The sequence below is a fragment of the Arachis hypogaea genome, chromosome 13 (genome assembly GCF_003086295.3).
Source record: "Arachis hypogaea cultivar Tifrunner chromosome 13, arahy.Tifrunner.gnm2.J5K5, whole genome shotgun sequence".
Taxonomy (NCBI): Eukaryota; Viridiplantae; Streptophyta; class Magnoliopsida; order Fabales; family Fabaceae; genus Arachis; species Arachis hypogaea.
The window spans coordinates 4,178,824-4,203,182 of record NC_092048.1 but is presented as its reverse complement, the minus strand read 5'-3'; the positions used below and the strand labels follow the sequence as shown (position 1 = coordinate 4,203,182).

The following is a 24,359-nucleotide window of genomic DNA, read 5'->3' as shown; positions in this document are numbered from 1 at the left end:
AGATCAGGAGGATTCATGGGAGAGCCAGATGAGATCAGGCCTGGACGTGGCGGCACCTCCAGCAACATTGGTGAGAGAGAGAGAGGTTTGTGTGTGGAGGTGGGTAGGTTAATGTGAGAGAAGAGAAAGGCTTTATAGATTTTAATTAGGTTTACTTAATTAATTTTAAATTTTTTTAATTTTGAATTTAAAAAATTTAAAATTAATTATTAATTTAAATTAACATGATTTTGTTTAGTTTTTGGCTAATTCCCTTTTGGTTCCACATACTTTTCCTATAAATAATTATGTATATGACTTGTGTAAACGTCTTGACTTAGCATATAGCCATATACTTTTCATAAAAACAATTTTTGTACTTCCTCTTCAAAATACATGTAACAAACTAATTCACAACAACTTAAATAGATTTTGACTTGGTCTAAATCTTGATAATACATGTACTTCCTTACACTTTCTTACATTTCCTAATAATCCACTCTTATATGAGTTGAATGTTCCTAATCAAATATGAAATGCCTCATATTCCATTTTATTATTGGGATACAGCAATTATTAAGAAAAATGCTGTTAATTCATTCTTCAGCTATTAATTGTCAAGTTACTTATTTGTTAAATAAATTTACAATTCAAATGAAGTTAAGAAAGGAAACCAACCAAAATGCTTATTAACAATGATACATAACCAATAAAATTTATTATTTTTTTATCAATACTTAATTGAATATAAATTCTAAATATTCAATTATAAATCCTAAATCATATGGTAATGTTAAGCAAATAATAATAATAAATTATTTAATTTAATTTAACATCTATATATATATATGCAACATTTATAATCACACATGTATTACATTTAATGTTATTCATTTATTACAGTTAATCAATACAAAATCAAATAACTTTGGATTGATTTTTATTGTCTCCTAAATATTTTTAAAATTTTAAATTCTAAATTATAATAGTATAAAAAGAAAATGAAAAAATATAAGAAAACAATGGTTTTTTGAAATCTAAACAATAAGTTAAAATAGAAAAATTAATTTTAATTTAAAAACCTAACTTTTGAATTAATTAGATATATGAGGAGTGATAAGAGACAGCAGAATTTGTGATGTTTAGCCATCAATTAGCCATCATCAATATTTTTAATGGTGTGAGATGAGATCTAATAGTGTAGGATTAATTATTTTTCCCTTAATGGTTAAGTGCTGGTCAGATTTTAACAAAAGTGTTGTCCCCTAAACTTTCTCTAGATATAATTCTGATTTTCAAAATGTTGTTCATGCCGTTCGTATCTTTTATTGTTATATTTGACGAGATTGAAATAAAATATTGGTACAAAAAGTTGGCTAATATTAATAAAACAATTCTCCTATGTTACCAATAGCATTCTGCCGCCAACTTCTGCCAACTCTTGTTTATGATTGTGTTTAATGAGAGTGTTTTTGTCGATGTGTCTAATAAAAATATTTTTTTTATGACTGTGTTTAATGAAAGTGTCTTTATATATGTATTTTCTGAATGTGTCTCTTTATACATATATTTAAAATATAATAATTAATTATTGTTAGTAATAAGTTGACAAATAATATATTAGTACCCTATATTTTTTCTTAATAAAAAGTGATGGTATTTCTATCAAATTTATGTATGTATATGTATATACAAGGTAAAGAAAAAATTTATATATGTATATACTAGGAAAAAATGATCGTAGAACAACCGAATAGTGGTCCAAAAACATGTTTCGGAACACAATCAGTCAACAAAAATAACAGCCCAAAACAATATTGAACAAACTCCGTGATTGTTCTCCAGCATAGCATGCTTAGCATTCCAAGGAAAAAAAAAAACATGCCTAGCTAGCATTCCCCTGTTATTGTTGACCCAAAAACAGTCATTCCTCTAGATTTCATACTTGCTTATTTTTCATAGTAGTGATGAGGATGCTTAAGAGAATTTATTATTTAAGAAGATACGGACATATATTGTTAGGATGTTATATTTGTTGTAAAAAAATTATTAACGAATACAAAAATTAATTACCCAATCATTATATATTTATACAAAAATATTATTCGTATATTAAAATTAATCATTAAAATCAGTTACTAATGTATTTATATATGAATATATATGTGTTTTAATTTATTTAATATATATTTATATTTTAACATATATTTTATATTTGTGGCAAATTTTGATGACTAGTTTTAATATATACATATTATAATCGATATTTATATATATTTATACATATTATTACACACATTTTTCAATCACAAAAATTGATCAAATTTGCCAGAGTCGAATCAACTATTCTTTTATAGTAGCATAGCGAAACAAAAAATTAACGCCAAGTTTATATTTCTCTAAGGTAGTTGATTTTTTTATACATATAATTAGTTGATATTTTTACAAAAAAATGGGGCTAATTTTTCATCTAGATATAAAATGAAAAAAAATTGTTGTATTGGAAAATTATAAAAAATAGTCCTGCTATATATTTAAGTATTTTTGTCAATTAAATTAGCAAATTTAACCAAAATTATTCATACAACGTGTATGTGAATCACGCACTTCTTATTTTTTATATTCTTTTTTTTGTATGATTCTTTTTCATTATCGTTCTTTTGTTACAACAGTTCTTTTTTTTTTTCTCCTCCTCTTCTGATTATTGCACAGTATTTTTTTATATTTTTTAATTCTTATTAAGTGGATAAAACAAGAATAATTATGAATCGGTAACATAAAAAGAATAAGAAGAATAATATGATAATAATAATAATGAAGAAGAAGAGGACGAAGAGGATGAAAAATTTTAAATTGAGCATAAGTAATCTAGAAAAGTAGCACCGAAATTTGTTTAATGTGACACATAAGATTTCTTAATTTTGATACCAAAATTTTTTAACTTTTACATAGATTCTTGTTAAACGGGTAAAATAAGAAAAATCACGAGAATGTATAAGAAGAAGAAGATTAGAAGAAGAAGATTCTTGAAGAAGAGTTTTGAATTGTGTAAAATTTATTATAAATAATGCCGAAACTTTTAAACTGCGATACATGAAGTTTCTTAATTTTGACACCGACCATGACACAGGTTATTGTTAAGAGAATAAAAAAAAAGAATTATGAGAATGTGAAACAACAAAAAAAAGATCACGATCAAGAAGAAGAGAATTTTGAATTTGTATAATTTATTTTTTAATATGGCACAATAAATTTCTTAATTTTAACATTGAAATTTTTTAACTATAACATAAAACATTTTATAATCAATTTTTTTTATCATTGAACTAATTAAGTGGTATTGAATTCATATATAAGATTATAGTCATTCCTATGTCATTTGTAACAAATTATTGTATTTTTTGTTTTAAAACACATTTGAATGTATTTTATTGGTTGAGTGAATTAAGAATTTAGATCTATGGTTGTTTAAAGATTTCTTGTACTATTTATTAAAATTTCAATGTCATTTTTAACAGATTTTTTGTGTTATTAACCAAAAATTTGTGTATAGTATACTTTTTGTTATTGTTAAACTAATTGTGTGATATTTAACTAAAAAGAAAAAGATGATAATAACGATAATGATGATGATGATAATAAAAGAGTAAAAAAAAATCAAACAAAAAAAATGATAAAAAAAAGAGAAAAAAAAAAGATAAAAAAAAAGAAATAGTGATAATAACCATAATTATAATAATGACAATTAAAATAAAAAAATATAAAAAAAAAATACACATATATAAATTTGACCTGTTAAATTCGATTAGAAAAAAAATTTAATTGTCTAACATTTTTATATAAGAAGAAGAATAATAATGTAATGGTACTGCTTGCCATGTGCCTATGAAATTCTTTGTTATTATTATTGTTATCACCATATCATCTCACTTTCATCCTTTTTGCTTATACAACATATATAACATTAATTTGTGCTTTATTATTAGTAGTAGTAGCAGCTAGGCATGTAATTCTTTGTTCTACTTTTGGAAGCGGTCCCTCTCTAGTCTAATTCTTCCTATCAATCTTTTATTATTTATTTATTAGCATTTGTTATTGCGTTAATTAACAACTCTATCTTGGATGTTCATCATCATGATGACTGAGAAATAAAGCCTTTTCCAACATTCTAGGCGTTGCATTATTATTCATAAATTGCAGCTGAGTATCATGGTATCCATTATCTGCAGACACATATAAAATTAAAAAATATTATTTATATACTAAAATCAACTACTAAAATTAGTCATTAATATATTTGTGTATAAATATATATATATAATTTAATTTATTTTTAATATATATTTATATTTTAATATATATTTTATACTAATGACAGATTATGATAACTAATTTTTTGTATATATATATGACATAGTTGTATAATATAATATAATATAATATTTATTTATTGTTGCTAGTTGAGAATGTGGGGTTCCAAGATTTAGAATTAACAGTGTGGGGAAGGAATAAGGATATTCCTTGAGAATGATCATCTTCAGACATATATGAGTGAATAAGTTTTTGTGGTGAGTGGTAAAAGTGAGTTCTAATAAACTTCAAATTTTGTCACTAATGAGAGATTTTGCTAGCTCTTTTGTGCAATAGAGTTTTGAAAGAGAAAAAATGAAGAAAAGAGAAAATGAATTATATTATAAACTTTAATAAATTACTATTTTGACCTAAAAAAACTTTTTTTTTATCACATATACATCGAATGAAACAAATGACATATTGGTTTTCAAAAATTTTTGCTCTACAAAATATATGAAATATAGAATGACATGCTGTAAAAAAAAAAATTAGATATCAAATTCTGATAAGGTATTTTACAAATTTGACCACAAAAAATAGATTCTTCCATCTTCTAATTTTTATAATTTTATATTAGATAACTTTTTTTAGTTGATCTTTTTTACAAAAATGGTAAAGAGAATAAAACTGAAAATTAAATGGATCTAAAAATCGATTTTTTTTTTCTCAATTTTTCTAAATAACTTTTAAATGATTAATCAAATCTTCCTAAAAATATGATCATAATGTATGAGTTGTTTCTCACTTATAAATAAAATAATTGTACATTTTATCACACTATAAGATAATTTTTGAAAGGTCAAAGTATTTTTTTCTAGGTCATTTTATCAAAAAATTAAATCTTTCGAGGAGCAAAGTGATTGTTTATATATACCAAAATTCACAAACACAATCTTAATGTGCAATATTTATATTATTGCTATATAAACCAAAATTAAAGGATCCAAATCATAATTATGTTTATCAGCACCTTTAAATTTGAACTTTATATTATCAATTATTTAAAAAGATTCTTATATAAACAAACATTTAAAAAAGTTTGTCTTAAAAAATATGTAATGAGATATTTGGTTAATTTAATTTAGCCATTATTTTGGACAAATCACTTATTTAAGCCAAGAGAATAAAAAAATTATACGAATAAGCCAAATCAAAAATTAGTTCATGAATCAACCAATTCACATTTTTATATAGTTTGAATCACTCTAATTCGAACTCCATCCACATGCAATTCGAATCATACTGATTCGAATTACCTACACACGCACATATCCACTAATTTGAATCAACTTGATTCGAATTACACCCACACTAATTCGAATTAGAGTGATTCGAATTACACACAGACACGTGCACATAGTAATTCGAATTGGACAGATATATTTCTCGAGTAATAATTATTATGTGTGTGTTTCGAATTATTATGTGCACGTATCTGTGTAATTCGAATCATCGTGATTCGAATTAGTGGGTGTGTACATGTGTAGGTAATTCGAATCAGTACATGTAAATGAAATTTGAATTAGGGTGATTCGAACTATATAAAAATGTGAACTAGTTGATTCATGAACTAATTTTTTATTTGACTTATTCGTATAATTTTTTGATCACCTTGACTTATTTCAGTGGTTTGTCCCATTATTTTTCATTTTCCGATTTTAAAATGGCTCCCATAAACCTATAGTGGCTAACACAGCGCCGGCTGACAAAGATTAATAGAGCCTCACCCCACCTTTATTTGTATGTATGTTTCTTATCTTAGAGGCTTAGACCCTATATTATATTATTTAGTAATTAAATTAATATTGTTATATTTATAACCTTTAAAGAACAAAGGGTTCAAAACCTTAGCGCCAATCAATGTCTCCATATTCAATGATTATTGAAAAGTTGAAAACATAGCGGCTTTTGAATTTAAATTAATCATTTATAAAGAAAGCAAACTATAAAGTTTGCAATAAAATATTTCACAGGTTGCCCTACCCGCTATAACAAAAAAGCAACCAATAGATTTGAGATATTTCTGGAAACTTGAAAGATTTTAGATACAATATTAAAAATATAATCATTTATATTACTTCATTCTATTAAAATATTTTTTATGAAATTAAACGTTTAAATAAATTTCGATGTTGATAAATTGGCCAATGTCAAATCCATCTAAATTATATGTAAACATGACAAATCATTTAACATTTAAATATTAACTATTTTACAAATTAATAATAAATTAATAAATATGAAAAATAATATAATCACAAACCAAATTGTGAAATGATAAATATTATTGACCATATAATAGTGAGAATTTTTCTTTACTCGCTAATACCATAAAATTTTACATTTATCTCTCAAGCTCAAAAAATCTGGAAGGACTACTTGGCTTAGCTTTCTCCACCTCACTCTTTTCTGCACTATGTATTTATTTCTGATAAAAAGTTGGCATTCTTTATAATGTCAAATATTATTATATATTGTTAAGAAATGACTTAATTTTGATTCTTGACTTGATTGATTTATTAGGAAAGTGGGCATTCACCATCTTAAATAATAATTTGCTTTTAGAATAAGGAAATTGTTTTGAAATATTCACTATTTCACACACTTTAATTTGTCCATTTTATTACAAAATTTAAGTGAAATTAGATACAATAAATAAGGTGAATTCACCCATTTAATGTGTCTAAACTAAAAGATAAAGAAAAATATTATATATATATATATATATATATATTTCTACGATAAAAAAATTGATGTGCAAAAAATAAAAAATATTTAATTTTATTTTAAAATATTAAAAAAAATAAAATGACACACCTTACGTAATAATTATCCAACTACTGATAAACACAAATTATTTTTTTTTTCTTACTATTTTCTTTCCATGATAGCATGCACCATGTATATACAAAACTCTCTTTTATATCTCATGTTAGTTAGTAGTAAAATTAAATGATAAATAAAATAAAGAAGCTCTATCACATGCTTTTAACCCAAATGATCTAGGTCTAGTGGTGAATAAAATCATATCCAATTTCACTTCAAAAAAGGTAGCATCTACCCTAAATCAAGTGATGATCACCAATCCCCAATTACCTTACTCCTATCCCTCTAAACCTTTTTATACCTACATATAAATAAGTAAAATAAATATTTTAAAAGAGACTAAATTAAAATTTATATATAATTATAAAAAAAAAAATTGAGATTTGGGAGGAGTCATTACCCCCTTTCTTTGTGAGAGGCTCCGCCCCTATTCAGCTCCCACAAATTCATTGAACAAAATAAATAGGATAAGTCGATAAGATAACATTATAAATACTTCACATATAAAATTAAACCCCCAAGAGGCAAACAATGTTGTTAAATTTCTTTAATCCAATAATATTACAATAACATTGCTACTGATGATGATCATGATGGAGGCCTAGCTAGTCATCTATAAAGAGATATAACAAAAAGCATTGAAAATTAAAACTTCATCCTACATTATATCAAGTCTAGAATTGCACATGGTCACATCATGATTCAAATAAACCATATTTACATTACCTAATTTGTTTATAGGCTCACACCACAACAATAACACTCTTTAACAAAGAAAGAAAGAAAAAAAAGGGAGGAAATAGAAAACAAATAATTATAGTGATTCTTCATTGACATGCAAATTCAAATATTTTAGTAGAATACACTGAAAGGGGAACTATCTTGTTGCTCTTGATGATGATGAGCAGCAACATTTGCAGGGTCTAAGGAATCAAATAAATTGACCCAATTATTCTCATCTTCTTCATCTTTTTCCTCCCCAGCAGCACCAAATTGGCACCATTCAAGTGATGGAGGGTTTCTCACAATTTCATCATTCTTCGCAAATCGTCCTCTGATTCGCGGCCGGCTATCCGCCAATGTTTTTCTACAAGCATACTTGATTCGATTTCCAGAAAAGAACAATTTAAATGAAGTGTGTGTCGACTCAGTATACGAAATAAAATAAAACAAAAATTGCAAAATATGTAACACATTTCTACCTAGTGGTGTTATAGTGGTACAGTAATTTGTGCAATATGGTGAATTGATCCTTAATTTCCACTGATTTAATAGTAATGCTATGATATCATAGAAGAAGACAAATAATTTGCCAGAAAAGTATGATGCTTCAAATGTGACAAATTTAAGGTTTTGCTGTAATACCAATGCACTATATATGAGTCACTAACACTTTGAATTAAATTAAATCAGAACCATGTATCTGTAATCTTAAGATATGTTTTTGGCGGCAGGGATAGATGGCTCTACTGTGCATTATGAATATGAAAATTTTTCAAACTTTCACTGTTTTCCTTCCATTTCAATTCTCTTATGATTTTAGCATGATATGATGGAAGAAAAAATAATCAAATTGGAGTTTATGTTATTGTAGAAAAATACTAATGATAAGTTAGCCCCACAAAAACCCTGTTTATATTAAATTAGTCCAAGTCAGTCTCAAATTTTAATTATTTTGGTTTTTTAGTAAAGTCATTGATAGATTCTGATGGAACATATATATTTATGTTTTTGAGACTCATCAATAATAGTAATAAATTAAAGTGTTAATTAAGGTAATAATAACCTTGATTTTCTTGTTGAAGTTCCTCTGGTTTCTCTTGATTCTGTATCTCTCAATTCTTATCTTCTTCTCTTCAGGACTATAGGGACTGGCTCTGCTCATTGCTTCTATTATCATACTACTCTCACTTGATAGTGAAGTATCTTCCTGCTCATCATATAACAATAATGTTGCATTTTTTTTCCATTAATTAATTTCTTCAAAATGTTCAAACAAATAAATAGAATTTAGTTATGCATATACTATTTATCATCTTAACTAACACTAAATTTATATTATTATTATTACACAAAAGATCTATTAATATAAGAATTTAACTTTTAATAAAATGACAGAGATGTGCATCCAATTATATAACGAGATTTCATTAAGAGAATGAATATAATTGGATGATTGTGTAAAAAAATTTATGTTATAAATATATTAAGATAAAAATTTAGATACAATTAACTTCATATAAAAATAGTCTAGGGGCCAGCAACTTTGTTAAATTCTGGCTATCATGTAACCAGTAAAGAAAAGTGAATCATTGGATAAAATCTTACACCAATCTCACACTATTAAAACTATCTTGATGGCTATTTGATGGCTACAAATCATACAAATTACTGGTCCCCTAACATTCCTCAAATAATAATTGAGAATTGTTGAATAATTAAATAGATTTAACTAAATTATTATCTAACAATTCTCAATTGGTAATTTCAGGTGACTGAGTTTCCACAGTTTATCAAATCTGAACTCTTTAATACAATAGTAATAATACAAAGACATAAAGATAATAATTAAAAATAATTAAATTATTTATCCTGCTTAACACAACACATGTTCACGCATTAGCTATAGTGTTTGAATGAGTTGAGAATTAAGATGAAAGTACCTGAAGATCACCGGTGCTGTAAACCCTGCGAACGGGAGCGTCATCGGAATTAAGAAACTCGCAGAAAAGAGCAGAGAAGGATGGATACAACTGATTACGGTTTTGGTGGACCCCACTGCTATTGTTATTCTGCAAGAACAGCGAGTGGCTACTCACGCTCTTGTGCATCTTCGTGGCGCTCACGCGCTGACTAGTGGTGTCACCGCAACTCGCCAACGAACTCGGCGTGCTACACCCGCTGCTTGCGCTCATGCTCGCTTCCGACTGGTTCGTCATCATCAATTGCCATTGATGAGATGCGGCTCCGCTCGACGGCGACGAATGCATTGCCGTTATCATGTGATGGAAATGGTCGTCGTTATTGGCGTAACAGAATGTGCCGTTACAGTTATTATTGTGTGTATACATGGCGCGTGGGGGATTCAATGATTGATTATTACTCCAAATTAGAAAGGAAAGAGAAAGAAGAGTGAGTGAGTGAATGAATATGAAAGCTATTATATATGAGTACTCGCTACATATTCAGTGCTCAGTGTATAGTAGTGTAGTGCATAATAGATGCAGAAACAAACAAAAATAAAAATTTTCTAAAAATTATTTATTATTGAGGGAAAAGGGGAGAAAGAGGTGTGGGGTAAGGAACGTGGAACATGACGTCATCTTCTTTATAGCAAAATTGAAGAGTTGACTTAGCTTCCTTCCTTCTCTCTTGTTTCATCTGTCGGACTCGGACTCTTTTTGGTTATATATATATATATATATATATGATTTACAGAAATATAAAAATTAAGATGAAAACTCAGGTCTAATCGATTTCACGTGAAGTTGATAACTGAGAGATAAAAATTTAGTCAAATCAATCAAATCATCTAACAGCTTTCAACTATCAACTTCATGTAAAATTCAATGCACCTGAGTTTTCACCTTATTTTTATATTTCACCTAAAAATAAACATACACTACCTTTAACCATTTTAATTTCCCTTAATCAGATATCACATTTTAGACCCTATGTAATCACCGTCACTATTGTTAATAATCAGAATTTTGTTTTCAAAGTGGGCTTAATTACGGGATTTACCGACAAATTCTGTTTTGCAAGGCGTATCCATGACTTAAATAAAAACAAATTAAGACAAATTGAAATGGGAAATGGGAGATGACTCCTCTGATATATGTTACTGCTTTGCTAATTTGTCTTTTGTGTATTCCGGTGCTTCACACTATTCCAGATTTCCAGTCATATATAAAAACTAGGTTAGAATTTTAGATTGTTTTAAGGTTGTTTTTAATTAAGAATTATTAGATGATTTGATATGTTTAATTAAATTATTATTTAATAATTTTAATTAATAACTTTACATAAAAATAATTATACGAAGAATTAATGTACACAGTTGTGTAGGTCATCCAAATATTGCATGCATGTGAATGAGTTACGCGTAAAGTGTTAATTAAAGTAAACTAACCCATAGACACACAAAATTAAACTGTGTAGATGCATCTTGAACTCGCCGGTTTTTTTTATGCGGTTTGTATCGAACCGGTCGATTCATTGATTTTCACAAAGTTTATAATTCTGTTCGAGTCAAACTGATTCTCTTTTATTTTTATAGCTATGATTTGGAATGATGCTTAATATAATTGGGAAATAATAGCCATGTATAATCAACTTGTTAGTAGAAATAGAATAATGATGATATCTTATTTGGCTTCCACGACCATCCGTTTGCTTAGAGCAACTCCAATGGGGAGTGCCTATGCAATTTTTTCTGAGTTCTTCCCTTTGGAGCAAAATGAAATAGGTCCTTGCACAAAGCTCAATAGAGTAAAGTCTCTCTTAATAGAAACTGGAAGTAACAAATAATAACTTGTCATTTGGCAAGTTATTATTTAAATAAATAATTATATAAAATTTTAATTAATTATATTAAATAATTATATTTTTATTTAGTTAATAATTTATATTAATTATTTAAATAATAATTAAATGGTAGTTAATTTATTAATAATTATAATAATTAATTAAATTAAATAATTGAATTTTTATTTAATTAATGATTTATATTAATTATTTATGTTATAATTAATATTGAATATTATTTATATTATTATATTAAATTAGCCGTTGTAAAACTAGCCATTACAAAATTAGTCGTTGGAAACTAGCTGTTACTATGTTACTGTTATTATTAATAAATTAATATTTTGTTACTCTATATATACCAGTTAGATACACTTCTATTCTCACACTTTCTACTACTCTTCTTCATCTTCTTCCAAATTTACGAAATCAAAGTTCTGCTAATATTATTTTTTGTTCGAAAAAATGGATCCAAACCAACTCAACTCTTTCTTCAATTACTTACAAAACTTTTCTCAAATTCCAAATACCCAACCATCTCAAACCTCAAACTCTCAAAGTTCCAAATCAAAACTTCACACTACCGAATACATTTCAAAATCCAAATCCACAAAATCTTTCTAATTTCAATTTTCAAGCTCCTTATAATAATCAATTTCCTATATTCCAACCGCAAAATCAAAATTCACAAACACCATATTTTCCATTTTCTTCCATATTTAACCCCTCTATATATTGTGTATTATTGTTATATATGAATTTATTTAATATTAATATTTTTAATAATGAATTATTTTTAAATTTATAAATTTAAATTACATTATTCAAAAAAATTAATTACATTACTTTTAATTATTTTAATTAATTAATTAAGTGGGACCACAACAGGGACTAAAGTTAGTTCCTCCTAATAGAGAAGAGAGAGATGCTTTGAGTTCCTATTTACTGTTTATAACGCAAAAGCTGATATGGAGTTACTTTTTATGACAGGTGGACCATAAATAGGAACTGGGATGATAACAAAAAATTAATTTATTATGTTTTTCTTTACGTATAATAACAAAAATATTTGATAATAGAAAAAGATAAAAAATAGTTAGAATTTGTCTTATTTAATATTTATTAATTATTACTATAATTGATGAATAGTAAATAAGACAAATTCAATTTTTTTGTTTCTTGCATTATATGTATCGATACTATTAGAAAAACAAAAAAAATTATAACTTATCTTATTTAACATTCATTAATTATTGTAATAATTAATAAATATTAAATAAAATAAATTTTACTACTTTTGACTAATTTTGTTTATCAAATATTTGCACACATATATATATATATATATATATATATAAGTTGTAAACACTATCTAATTATGTTAATTTCTTTTGTGTTTATATATGGGTTTTAATTTACATTAGGCTATATATAATATACCCTTTATATACAAATATAAACATGATAACATTGAGTTGGTCTAGTGTCAAAAGTTTGAATTTTATGTGTATGTAATAACTCATTCAACAACGATAAATCTTTAAATAAAATTTTGATCCGCAGTGAATTATTTTTGAACCTGTCAATCTTAAAAATACCATGAGAAAAAAATACAAACATGATTAAAAGATCAAAAATATATAATCACGAGATTTAATTCAAGCAGGTGCAATGCTATCTAACTAATAAAATTTATTATTTGAGACTAATATTTAGTGAATAAATATATTTTTATACATAATATTAAAAACATTATGGCATTAATCAATTTTGAATCATAAATATTAATTTTAAATTTTAAATTCTAATAATATAAAAATATAATATTAAATTAAAATATTAATATCAATAAAAAATATTATCTCTAATTTTTTTTAATGAAATAATTTCCCCAAAAATGGTCAAAGATATATAAGCATAAAGGGGATTTTTCATTTGCATCATTTTGTCTTTTGTGAAATTGTGACTGGAATAGTTCTAGCGACCACTATATATAATATGTATACAGAAAACAGAAACGACAAATTAAGAAAGAATAATTTCCCATTTCAGTTTGTCATAGTTTGGTTTTATTTAAAAAATGGTAAGTACAGTTTGTAAACAGTAGTATTAGTCGGTAATGCATATGGAAATCCAGCTTAAAACCCGGCTATATATTGAATCCGATCGGATATTTTAAAAAAATTTCGATTTACATTAAATATATTATTTTTAATAGTTAAATTTAAAAAAAAAATTTAAATAAATCTAACAATAATATATAATAATTATGTCTGATTTATTTATATTAAAAATTATTTTTATAAAGTTATTATTGAATTAATTTTAAATTTTTTAAAATTTAAATATCAAGATATATTTGATGCAAATCGAAAATTTTTAAAATAAAATTAAAATAAAATAAAATTTAAAAATATTTTTAAAATTTTTAACAAATTTTAAAGATAAAAAATATACTTTACTCGTCCTGTTTTTACACTCATGATATATCATTGTTGGTAGTGCAATTTGTAATTATTTTCCGAAAATTTTCAAAAGAGTTTAGACGTCTTTTCGAATTTTAAGGGGATTTTATTGAATTCAAACATGTTTGTTTATTTTCTTTTTTATATTTTAATTTTGTGATAATTTTAAATTTCAAGTTTTGTATGCTATTTTTAATATAGTTCCTAAAGTAAACCATAAAAACCACCATTCTAACGCTTTTTTTTACTTGCTATGTTTATTATTTTATACAGATATATTGCCACATATATAGTCGAAATTCTTCAACACTCTTAATCACAAGACTTACTCTAAAAAATACAAAAATCTATAAGATATTTATTCACGTAAAGATGTATTTTTTTTTTTGGTGACTACGTAAAGATGTATTTACATAAAGACAATAAATTATTTACTATGATACATGTCAACACATTAATCATTATCTTCGAAACAAAACATTTTTATGCGAGTAGTCATGTATTTCTAATACTAATAGTTGGCTTATTTATTTATCTGTGGAAATTTATGTTTTTTTCTTTTTGTCTTTTAATTTTTCAATGAATTTGACGAAAATTGACGAAAAAAAGAGAGTATTTTAGAAAAAAAAATTAATCAGTTAATTTTTATAATTTTATCAAATTTATAATTAAATCTTTATATTTTTTTTAGCTATGTGTTTAAATTATTTTTAATTTTATAATTAAATTTTTGTTAATATAAAAAATATTAAAATTAATAAAATATTTTTTTACAAATTAAAAGTATCTATAATTAAAAATTTAATTAAATATTTGATAATATATTTTTTAAAAGAAATATTTTATTAATTTTAATATTTTTTATATGAAAAAAATATAATTACAAAATTAAAATATTTTAAGATATATAAGTGTTATCTAATCTAACCCAACCGTGGTAAGACCCCACCACCACTTTCTCCACTCCTGACACTCCATGTGACAATATAGAAGACACACTTGCATTTGAAAAAATTATTTCATTAATTGAACCAGGTAATTTCTTTCTCCTTTTAATCATTACCTTGATACGAATTATTTTTAACTAGCTTGTTTTCGTGGATTCCTAATTGAAGCTGAGTTAGGATCATATAAAATAATATAATTATATATAATATAATATAATTGTATATGTTTAGTTCAATGCCTATGTTTGTTATGTTTGAGGTCATAATTATAGTGTCGTGAGTGACATAAATATTTAATTATTTCTATATGTATTTATAATTTTATTAAATTTTTAATTAAATTTATATATTTAATTTAATTGAATTCTTATACTGTACTATATATATTAGATTTTGTAATTAGGCTTTTGTCATGATAAAAATGTTGAAATTAATAAAATATTCTGTTAAACAAAACGAATATATCTAACATTTGATTGAATATTTTATATAATTTAAAAGAATATTCTATTAGTTTTAACATTTTTATTAAAATAAAGACTTAATTATGAAATCTAATATAGTATATGAACCTAATTAAAAAATATAAAAATTTAATTAAAAATTTAGTAAAGTATAAAAACCGACCAAATAATTAAACTTAAAATAAATTATTAGTTCAATACCTATGTTTGACCAAGTGATGATAATAAAATGTTGAGCAAATTATCTCAAATATCATCAATAGAACTTTTTTTATTTGGCATCTTTTTTTATAATAATAGTTATTCAGTATGCGGTGTCTGTATATAAAGAGAGAGTTGAAATCAAGAGTTTCTTTTTATTGTTTATGCCCCTATAATTCAGTTTTAAAGTTAAATAACATTGGAATAGAGTAGTTTACCTAAAATCTAAATATCTCCTTCTTTTTACCCTTTAAGGAAAACGTGCAATAATGTGCACTGGAAAATATTTTTTTACATGCAAATATTAGACTTATTTAAATTCATTTCAGCTCTAAAATAAATTTAACAGATGATGGTTGCCAAACATAAATTTCATGAAATTAATCCGTGTGGCTAATTAACCTCTTAATATTTAATACCTAGCAATTATCATTCTTTCATTATTATTAATAAAAACTTTGGGAGTTATCCCTCATAAAACATGACAAGCAAAAATTAAAATAAATAAAGAAATGAAGTACCTTAGCTTTTAACTCCTATCCTTTAATCTTTTTTTTTTTTTTTTATCTTTTAATTCAACAAGTCAATGATTAGTCTAATCGATAAATTATTCTGTATTTAAAATAGGATTTTTTTAATACTAATTTAAGTGAACGAATAGGTTAATTATTCGACCAACTCGAGTTATTTTCTATCCTTAAAAGCTATTGGGCTCTATTTTGCTAGTTTTGGTATTATACCTTAACTTGGGCTACTAAAAATGGTGATGTGAAATATTTCTATTTTTGGGTGTATCTCTATTAACAAAATGGATTTGCACTCTTTTTTGGGTATGAGCAAATGTATGATCCTATATGAGTCTAAGCATCCATAGACACACAAAAAACAGTTGTCTAACCATAACCAAATATTTGTACAATTTAGGGTCTTATATTTTTTTTTTTTCAATCTTGTTACAAATTGAGGCTCAATTTTATGGTTATGGAAGCCTTGTATGTGATGTGCCCGGATATAGATTCATGGGATACAAGACAAATCTGTGGGACAGCTTTTTGTGAGTGTCAGGATGTAGAATTCGGACTCTGCGAGTTGTTTAATTTAAAAATTTTACAGAACAAATCGGATGGTCCGATTTGAAATTAGGAAAATTTGAATTTCGGAAGAAGGAAATCAGACCCTCCGTGTTCTTTGTCTTTAACAACTCAGACCGTCCGTTTACCATAGAAAAACTCGCATAATCCGAATTCTGTTACTCTAACACCACACGGATGTGAAACATCTGTGTTCTTCATATCCCAGTCCAACCCCATTATTACCTTCATATTCAAATTAAAAAGCGACAAATTGATGCCCAAAACAAAGCTTTATTATTTACATATTGAATGTTAGGTTTTTCGTCAAGATGATTGAGAAGATACATGACTTAAGGAAGCATGGGTGTGTGGGGACCTAGGATCTTCCTTCATAGTAGGTTCAATTTGAATTGTCCATTTCAAAATGTAGCATGCGTTGTGATGTTGATGAGAAGAAAGTGACCAAAATCAACAGCTACAAGAGGACTTGAATCAAAGATTGGTAGCAAGAAAAGGTAACTAAGTTATGAAACGTCCTTGTTTTGGTTGGTCAATAATAAGAATTGATCCAACCCAAGAACATGCAGTTAGTTTATATAGGTTGAATTTTGGATCCTCTATAGCTAGCTACCTAGTTCAAAAGTTTGCTGGCAATAATATTACTACTTTGACTATAGAGTATATAGGCTATAGTAGAATAATAGAAATGATTTGGAATTCGGAAGAGACCTTGCATTTGTCGGAAATAAGTGTATATGTACCATAAAATACTATCATAAATTATTATTATTATTATTATTATTATTATTATTATTATTATAGAATAAATTTTCGTAATTTATGATCATGTCTTCAATTAAAAATTAAAGACGAATAATTACGATAAAGATCGTAATAATAATGAGATATATATTTTTTAAATATTTTTATTTAAATTATTCTTAATCGTAAAATTATTAAAATTAGGACATTAGTAATGATTTGAATAGATTAATAATAATAATAATAATAATAATAATAATAATAATAATAATAATAATAATTATTATTATTATTATTATTATTATTATTATTATTATTATTATTATTATTTTTGTTGGGTGAAGATTAATAGATTTTTTTTATTAAATTATAGAGATATAATTGTTGAACGGACTCACTTTGAGAATTTTTAATAGTTATGGTTACCGTATATTTATTAATAAAATATTCTCACGATAAATATAATATTAGATTTTTTCTTTGATATGCAACTATCATGATAATTAATGATTTTGGACACCTAATTCTCTAAGGTACTAGTTGAATGAATATTGGGGGATTTAAATACTTGTAAAATTAATAATTAATAATCAATAAAAGTTTTTTTTTTAATATTAAAGTCTTAAATTTTTTTTTTAAATTAAGAGTAAAACTCAAACTTGAGACTTTTAGGTGAAAATGAAAAGACTATAATGTCATTTGAGTTATACCTCATTAGCTAAAGTCTTATACCTTTTAAGAATATTACTTCTAGGTAATTTATAAATGTAAAATATCTTCATGTATTGAATTAATTTCCAGAGTTGAATTAAAATTATTTAGTTTCTATTTTAAATAGTGTATTAAAATCTATATGATCCAATCTTATCAAGTTATTCACCTATAAATATTCATGTTTGAAGCATTTTTCGTCCTTCAAAACTAATTTCATACACATAAAATCTCAAAATCATCTTTAAGAGTCTAACCCCCCAAACCCTATTGGACTCAAGTTAAGGTGTTAAGTTGTAAAGGCCAGAAATCTGAATAGAAAAAAAAGCACATATATGATATATCTGTTAACAACGGTTCGAGTTGTAGCAACTTATACAACATCGTAGTTTAGTGGTTATAATTTTTACTCTGCAATAGGTGCATTATGATTCGAGATTTGGTTAAAGTCTATAGTGAATAAAAACTTTTTAACATTGAATGTGTGAATATAGTGTGCGTGAGTATTGTAATATTATAATATATATATAGAATTAAAAGCTGTCTAACTCATTTTTTTTTTAAGTTATAGTAACTTATTAATAATAATGATGATGATAATTTTATCCAAGTACCTTAAATTATAACCTAAGGTCACGTTTATTGATATGATTCAAATTTAATAAATAAAATGCTGAATTGTTGTGTCTATTAATACACTAATATTTAATAATATATAATAGTGCATGCAATAATTTGGTATGTTTGTAGTTGTTTACGGTATTTTTTAATTCAGCAGACAAATAATTAATTTATTATGAATCTAAATTTTATTTAAGAGTCTGTCACTATTGAATGAGTTGTTACATGTATAAGATGAAATTCGAATTTTTGATACTTATTTAAGCGGATAAATAACTGGATCAACTCAAGATGCGATAAACGAGGTGGGGTTATGCTTACATGGAAAGTCGAACTTTTTACTAATGAAGAATAGAGGTGGGGTTTATGCTTGTTTGGAAAGTTGAAGTGATGCCAATGCAATCAACACAACTAAATAAACCCATAACCATCTCTCTCTCTCTCTCTTCTTTTTTTTTTTTTTTTAATGTATTTGTATTGGTTTGTGCCTTTGTGGCCTCTTTATTTTTCAGCAGTTGCAAACAGTTTCTCCAATGTTATCATAATTCTTTGACCCTTTTTTGCTGTGGCCACGGACTCTGATATAGATTGACACACCATATAATAATGTTGTTACTTAAAGGAATTTATCAATGTAAAAATTATTTTGATTCTTTAGTTAATAGTTTTATGATCGAGTTTTTTGAGAATAGAAATATTTTTTTTTTTACCGAAAGATCTATGTTTGAAACTACTACTAGTGTGCTTGATAGTTGATACTATTACATTTTAGAGGGATTTATTTAGTTACCTTTATAAAAATTAAAAGAATATATGATAAAATACTACATGTACAAAGCGAGATTCAAATCCTTAACACTTGTTTAAGTGGACGAGTGAACTGACCACTTGACCAACCTAAATTGGTTATAAAATATACATACATGTTTACATACACATTAAATCTATTTTAAAGCATACCAAAATTTATGCATGATTAAATCACAGCTGTGTCTAATGCATAAAATGTATGAAATAAGAAAAATGTTCAAATCCATTATTTAATATTGTCAACGGACAAAAAATAAATTCAATATTTAATTAACTTGTTAAAAATTAGAGGATAATTTAATTGGAGCATTGTTTTGGGAAAGGTATCATATTATATATTATATTATTTTTTACATTACCAAAAAATTAGATATATTTTTTATTTGTATGACCTCTATCTTAAGTTCGAATGTGAGACTTAAATATATTTGGTAGTATGCCAAAATATAGTTGGATAACAGTATAATTTTCTTTTATTCAATATTTACTATAATTTTTTATTTTTAATATATATATATATATATATATATATATATATATATATATATATATATATATATATATATATATATATATATATTCGGGCAATTTACATAAATAAATTGTTACACATTTAAAATTACGCAATTACATTATTTTCAAAATGAAGACGCAAATACATTGTTTCATATATCTATAGAAACCGCTACTGTCAGTAGCTGTTTACATAAACACATAATCCGTTACTGTCAATCGCGGATTACGTTCAAATGTGGCAGCACAGAAACCGCTAGAGCCTGTAGCGGTTTATGTACATAGGGCTTCGTGCGTAAACTGCTAGAGGCTATAGCGGTTTACATTGAATATAAAAACAAATAGTAAAACTAATATTTATCTAAAAAATAATTACAAAACAAATAATTAATGGTATATACTATTTAAATAATATCATAAATAAAAAAATTTAATTTATCATTTCACATTATAATTTAAAAAATATAAATATGCATATAATAAATTTTTTATTTGTATTTATTATTAAATAGCAAATCAAAGAGTGAATACGCACTCTTTTTAATAATAGCAAATATTTATATTTATTATTAAAATGAGGGTGCTCACCCTTTTAGAGAAAACAAAGAACATGCTATCTATCCACCTCACTTGTCAATTTTAGAGAGTGTAACATCATTCATATATATATATATATATATATATATCAGTTTAATCTTTGAAGTAGTTTATAACTTAATATCAAAATTTTTATAATTAAAAGATCTAAAATTTAATTTTTATTATAAAACATAATTTAATATAAGACAAACTAAAATCGAAAGAAAAAAAAAAGGCTCCTTCTATAAGTGAGTGGTGGTGCTATTATTATCTAATAATGAAGTCATGAAGCTAAGAAATGGTTATGGAGGATTCCGTGATTCCCTCGTAGAGTTACCCTCTTTAATTGACAAAATTATTTGGGATTTGAATGTGTCATGCCTTGTCATTTCATATACATTAATACCACTATAATTAACATTAATTCTAATGCAAAATCCCCTTTAATATAGAGGATTTAGTTATATATTAGCAAGACTCTAAAATTTATTTGGTTACTATCTTTGCATAATTACATTTAGATATATACGATATTAACTTACTTCTTCAATGTCTTGATTTGTACCAAAATAATGTGTTTTAATTTAGAGAAATAGATTACAACACATGATGATATCACAAAAACAGTAATATTATAGAAAGAAACAAAAAAAAGTCAGAACTTATTTTATTTAGTATTTATTAATTATTATAATAATTAATAAATATTAAATAAAATAAAAGTTAACTGTTTTTGAATAATATTTTTTTATTATTAAATATTTTCGTAAAAAAAAAAACCTTATTGATTTTAATTTAATTAACATTATTACTCTTAGGATGTAACATAATGGAGGACTTAACGTATACTAGCGTATAATTTACAATTTTATACAAATTTTAGAGGACAAACAATTTTTTACTAACAAATGTCTAGTATACTAAGTTCTAAACATTTTAAATTTGTTACTAACAATTAGATTAAAAAATCCTACTAATAAAATAACAAATGTGAATGAATCTTCACTTTGTACTTTTACATACCATATCTCTTCCGCTTCACACGCTACCCAATGAAGAAATAGAAAAAAAAAAATCCAAAAATATAAAGAAAGAAAGAAGATCTAATAACCAAATTAGATTAGTACAGTGGTTAGTTTATTAGTCTGTTTAAGTAAGTCTTGTGTATGCAATAACTTATTAGTTAGTGATAAATTTTTAAATGAAGTTCAGTAACACGACGGATTAATGTTTGACCTCCCAAAAAATACCTTGAAACAAGACCTAATTGTTTCAACTTTAATCTTTCAATTCATGTGGGGACAGAAATTTCTTAAACAACAAACAGTAGCATCAATTGCACACATGAAAGAGTAAAAGCGTATTATAAAATTCTCCATGTGGAATGAATAATAATGATGCACATGAACGATTCATGTATGTCAAGTTCTTATAGGATGATATTTTATTTGATATATAGTTATTAATGCGTTATCATCATATCATGATGTAGTATAAGATAGATACATATAAAATAAAACACAAGATAGTGAGATACCTTTGTCACTATTAATAGGTTCAATTCAACGTCTATTCCAATAATTATTGAGATAGATGGATAGAAAGTGATGGATCAAAGAAAAGTGAAAATTGGATACAAAAACCATTTTATTTTGGAAAAGTATATGGAATCAAGAAGTGATTAGCCAAAAAATAAATAATTTAATTAATTTATAATTATATTTAATTAATTTTATTTGTTTTTAATTTATAATATTTGATATTAATTGCTTCTCATCCCAAATTAAAATTCTGAATGATACGTTGGAGAAATAGGGGCAGAAATCACGGAACTTTCAACAATCCCGATTCTTAGTATATAAAAAAATTTATAAAATATATAAAAAAATGTCCATTTAGTATGAAAAGAAATATTCTGATACTTAGTAGAAGAAACATCCTAATGCTTAGCATAAACACCATTCACGTAGAGGTTTTGGATTCACCAAAAAACATTTGGTTGGTTTTTGATTGGTATCCTCTTGGTTCCTAGCATTGTTGTGAATTTCACTAACTTTAATAGGTATGTTTCTATTATATAACACAATATAAGAAATTTTTGGATATGGACCGATCAATTTTTTCTTACGATAAAATGAAATTTGTTGCTAAGTCATTTTTTAAAGTTGTTAAATAAGAAATTAGAGATTAAGACGAAAAATTAGGTTTTGGAGACATTTTGAAAAACTTTTAGTCGTTAAATTGAATATTAATAATAAATTTAATGACCAATTTAGTAACTAACATAAAATTTAGGCTAAAAACGGTTGGTTCCTACAAACCAATCTCTAACGAATTGGTTTCTAAATTAGTCGCTAAGTGTAATTTAACAATCAAAGTTTGAACAACACATTAAATCACTCGTTAAGGATTTAGCAACCTATTTTGCTTGAAAATTGATAATTGTTTTCGATAGTAATTTCTTGTAGTGGCATATTATTTAAGTTTGATTTCTTTAGTATACTATTATCTATAGGGTAATGTTAACATGAAGAGTGAAAATTTGACGAAGAACGAAGATTATTTGTTTTGTTTACAGTAAAAAAAATTAAATTCACCAATAAAAATTTATTATTCTAAATTTAGTAAAAATCTTCATTTTTTTTTTGTTAAAGTGATGAAGATGATACAAAAAAGAGAGAAAAATAAAAATAGAGAAAGGAAAAAAATTGAAAGAATGTTATATTGTCTTAATATTATTAACTAAATAATTCTTATATATCAATGCTGCTGAGTTTAACAACTACTCTAATAGACTAAGGGCCCGTTTGAAAAACTTCAAAAGTAATTTTTTTGAACTTTTGACTTATAAAAAGTGATAGTATTAATATTTTGTGCAATTTTTAAAATCAAACTGCAGCTTTCTAAGAAGCTATTTAGGAGAAAAATGACTTCTCTCGTAATACTACTACTTTTTTATCACATTTTTATAAAATAAGCACTTTTAAAACTAAAAACCCAAATACAAAATAACTTATTTATAAGTTACTTTTAATATAATTATTTATTGCTTAAATTATTTTTTCAAAAGTAGTTTAATTAAGTTATTTTTTTAAACTGGACCTAATTAACCTTCTAACTTGTAACTAACTTCTAATAAAAAAAAAAACCTTTTTAACTGAATTTTATACTCCTAATATTTTTCAGCTAATTTTACTCTTCACCAAAAAAATGTCTAAATGTTTAATTTGATAATTCATTTTTTAATTGGGGGCTTCAAAACCCCTTCAACTGTTTTTTTTTTTTTTTTCACCCTTTTAGGTTTTAACCATATGATATATGCCATGACACGTTAATGGTTGAATGTTTTAAGTTGGAAAACATTTAAAGTGGAGCAAAGTAAGTAGTAGATATGAATAATTGGTGGACGGTTGAGAAATGATTACGAAGAACAAAGATGTGGTATGTGCACAAATGTAAATGCGATGTATAATGATATCAACATCTTGACAAGCTACCACATTACAATTCCTTCTCATAAGTAATAAT

At 25.1% G+C, this 24,359-nt stretch overlaps 1 protein-coding gene across 1 annotated transcript; it reads right to left on the bottom strand.

Annotated features, from left to right (window-relative positions):
• Nucleotides 1–7,800: 7,800 nt before the first annotated feature.
• LOC112735710 (uncharacterized) lies at nt 7,801–10,323 on the bottom strand. The gene is made up of 3 exons (XM_025785224.3): nt 9,822–10,323; nt 8,945–9,088; nt 7,801–8,256 (listed from the first exon to the last, which is right to left on the bottom strand). Exons 1-3 carry the CDS (start codon nt 10,227–10,229, stop codon nt 8,011–8,013), a joined length of 798 nt encoding a protein of 265 aa, XP_025641009.1. The 5' UTR covers nt 10,230–10,323; the 3' UTR covers nt 7,801–8,010.
• Nucleotides 10,324–24,359: the final 14,036 nt, after the last annotated feature.

Excerpts from the sequence above, each read along its gene's own strand:
- LOC112735710 (XM_025785224.3), bottom strand. The coding sequence starts at position 10,229 with ATGTATACACACAATAATAACTGTAACGGCACATTCTGTTACGCCAAT. Across the intron at positions 9,089-9,821 it reads ACAGCACCGGTGATCTTCAG|GAAGATACTTCACTATCAAG; the intron begins GTACTTTCATCT and ends TATGATGAGCAG. Across the intron at positions 8,257-8,944 it reads ACTTCAACAAGAAAATCAAG|TATGCTTGTAGAAAAACATT; the intron begins GTTATTATTACC and ends AATCGAATCAAG.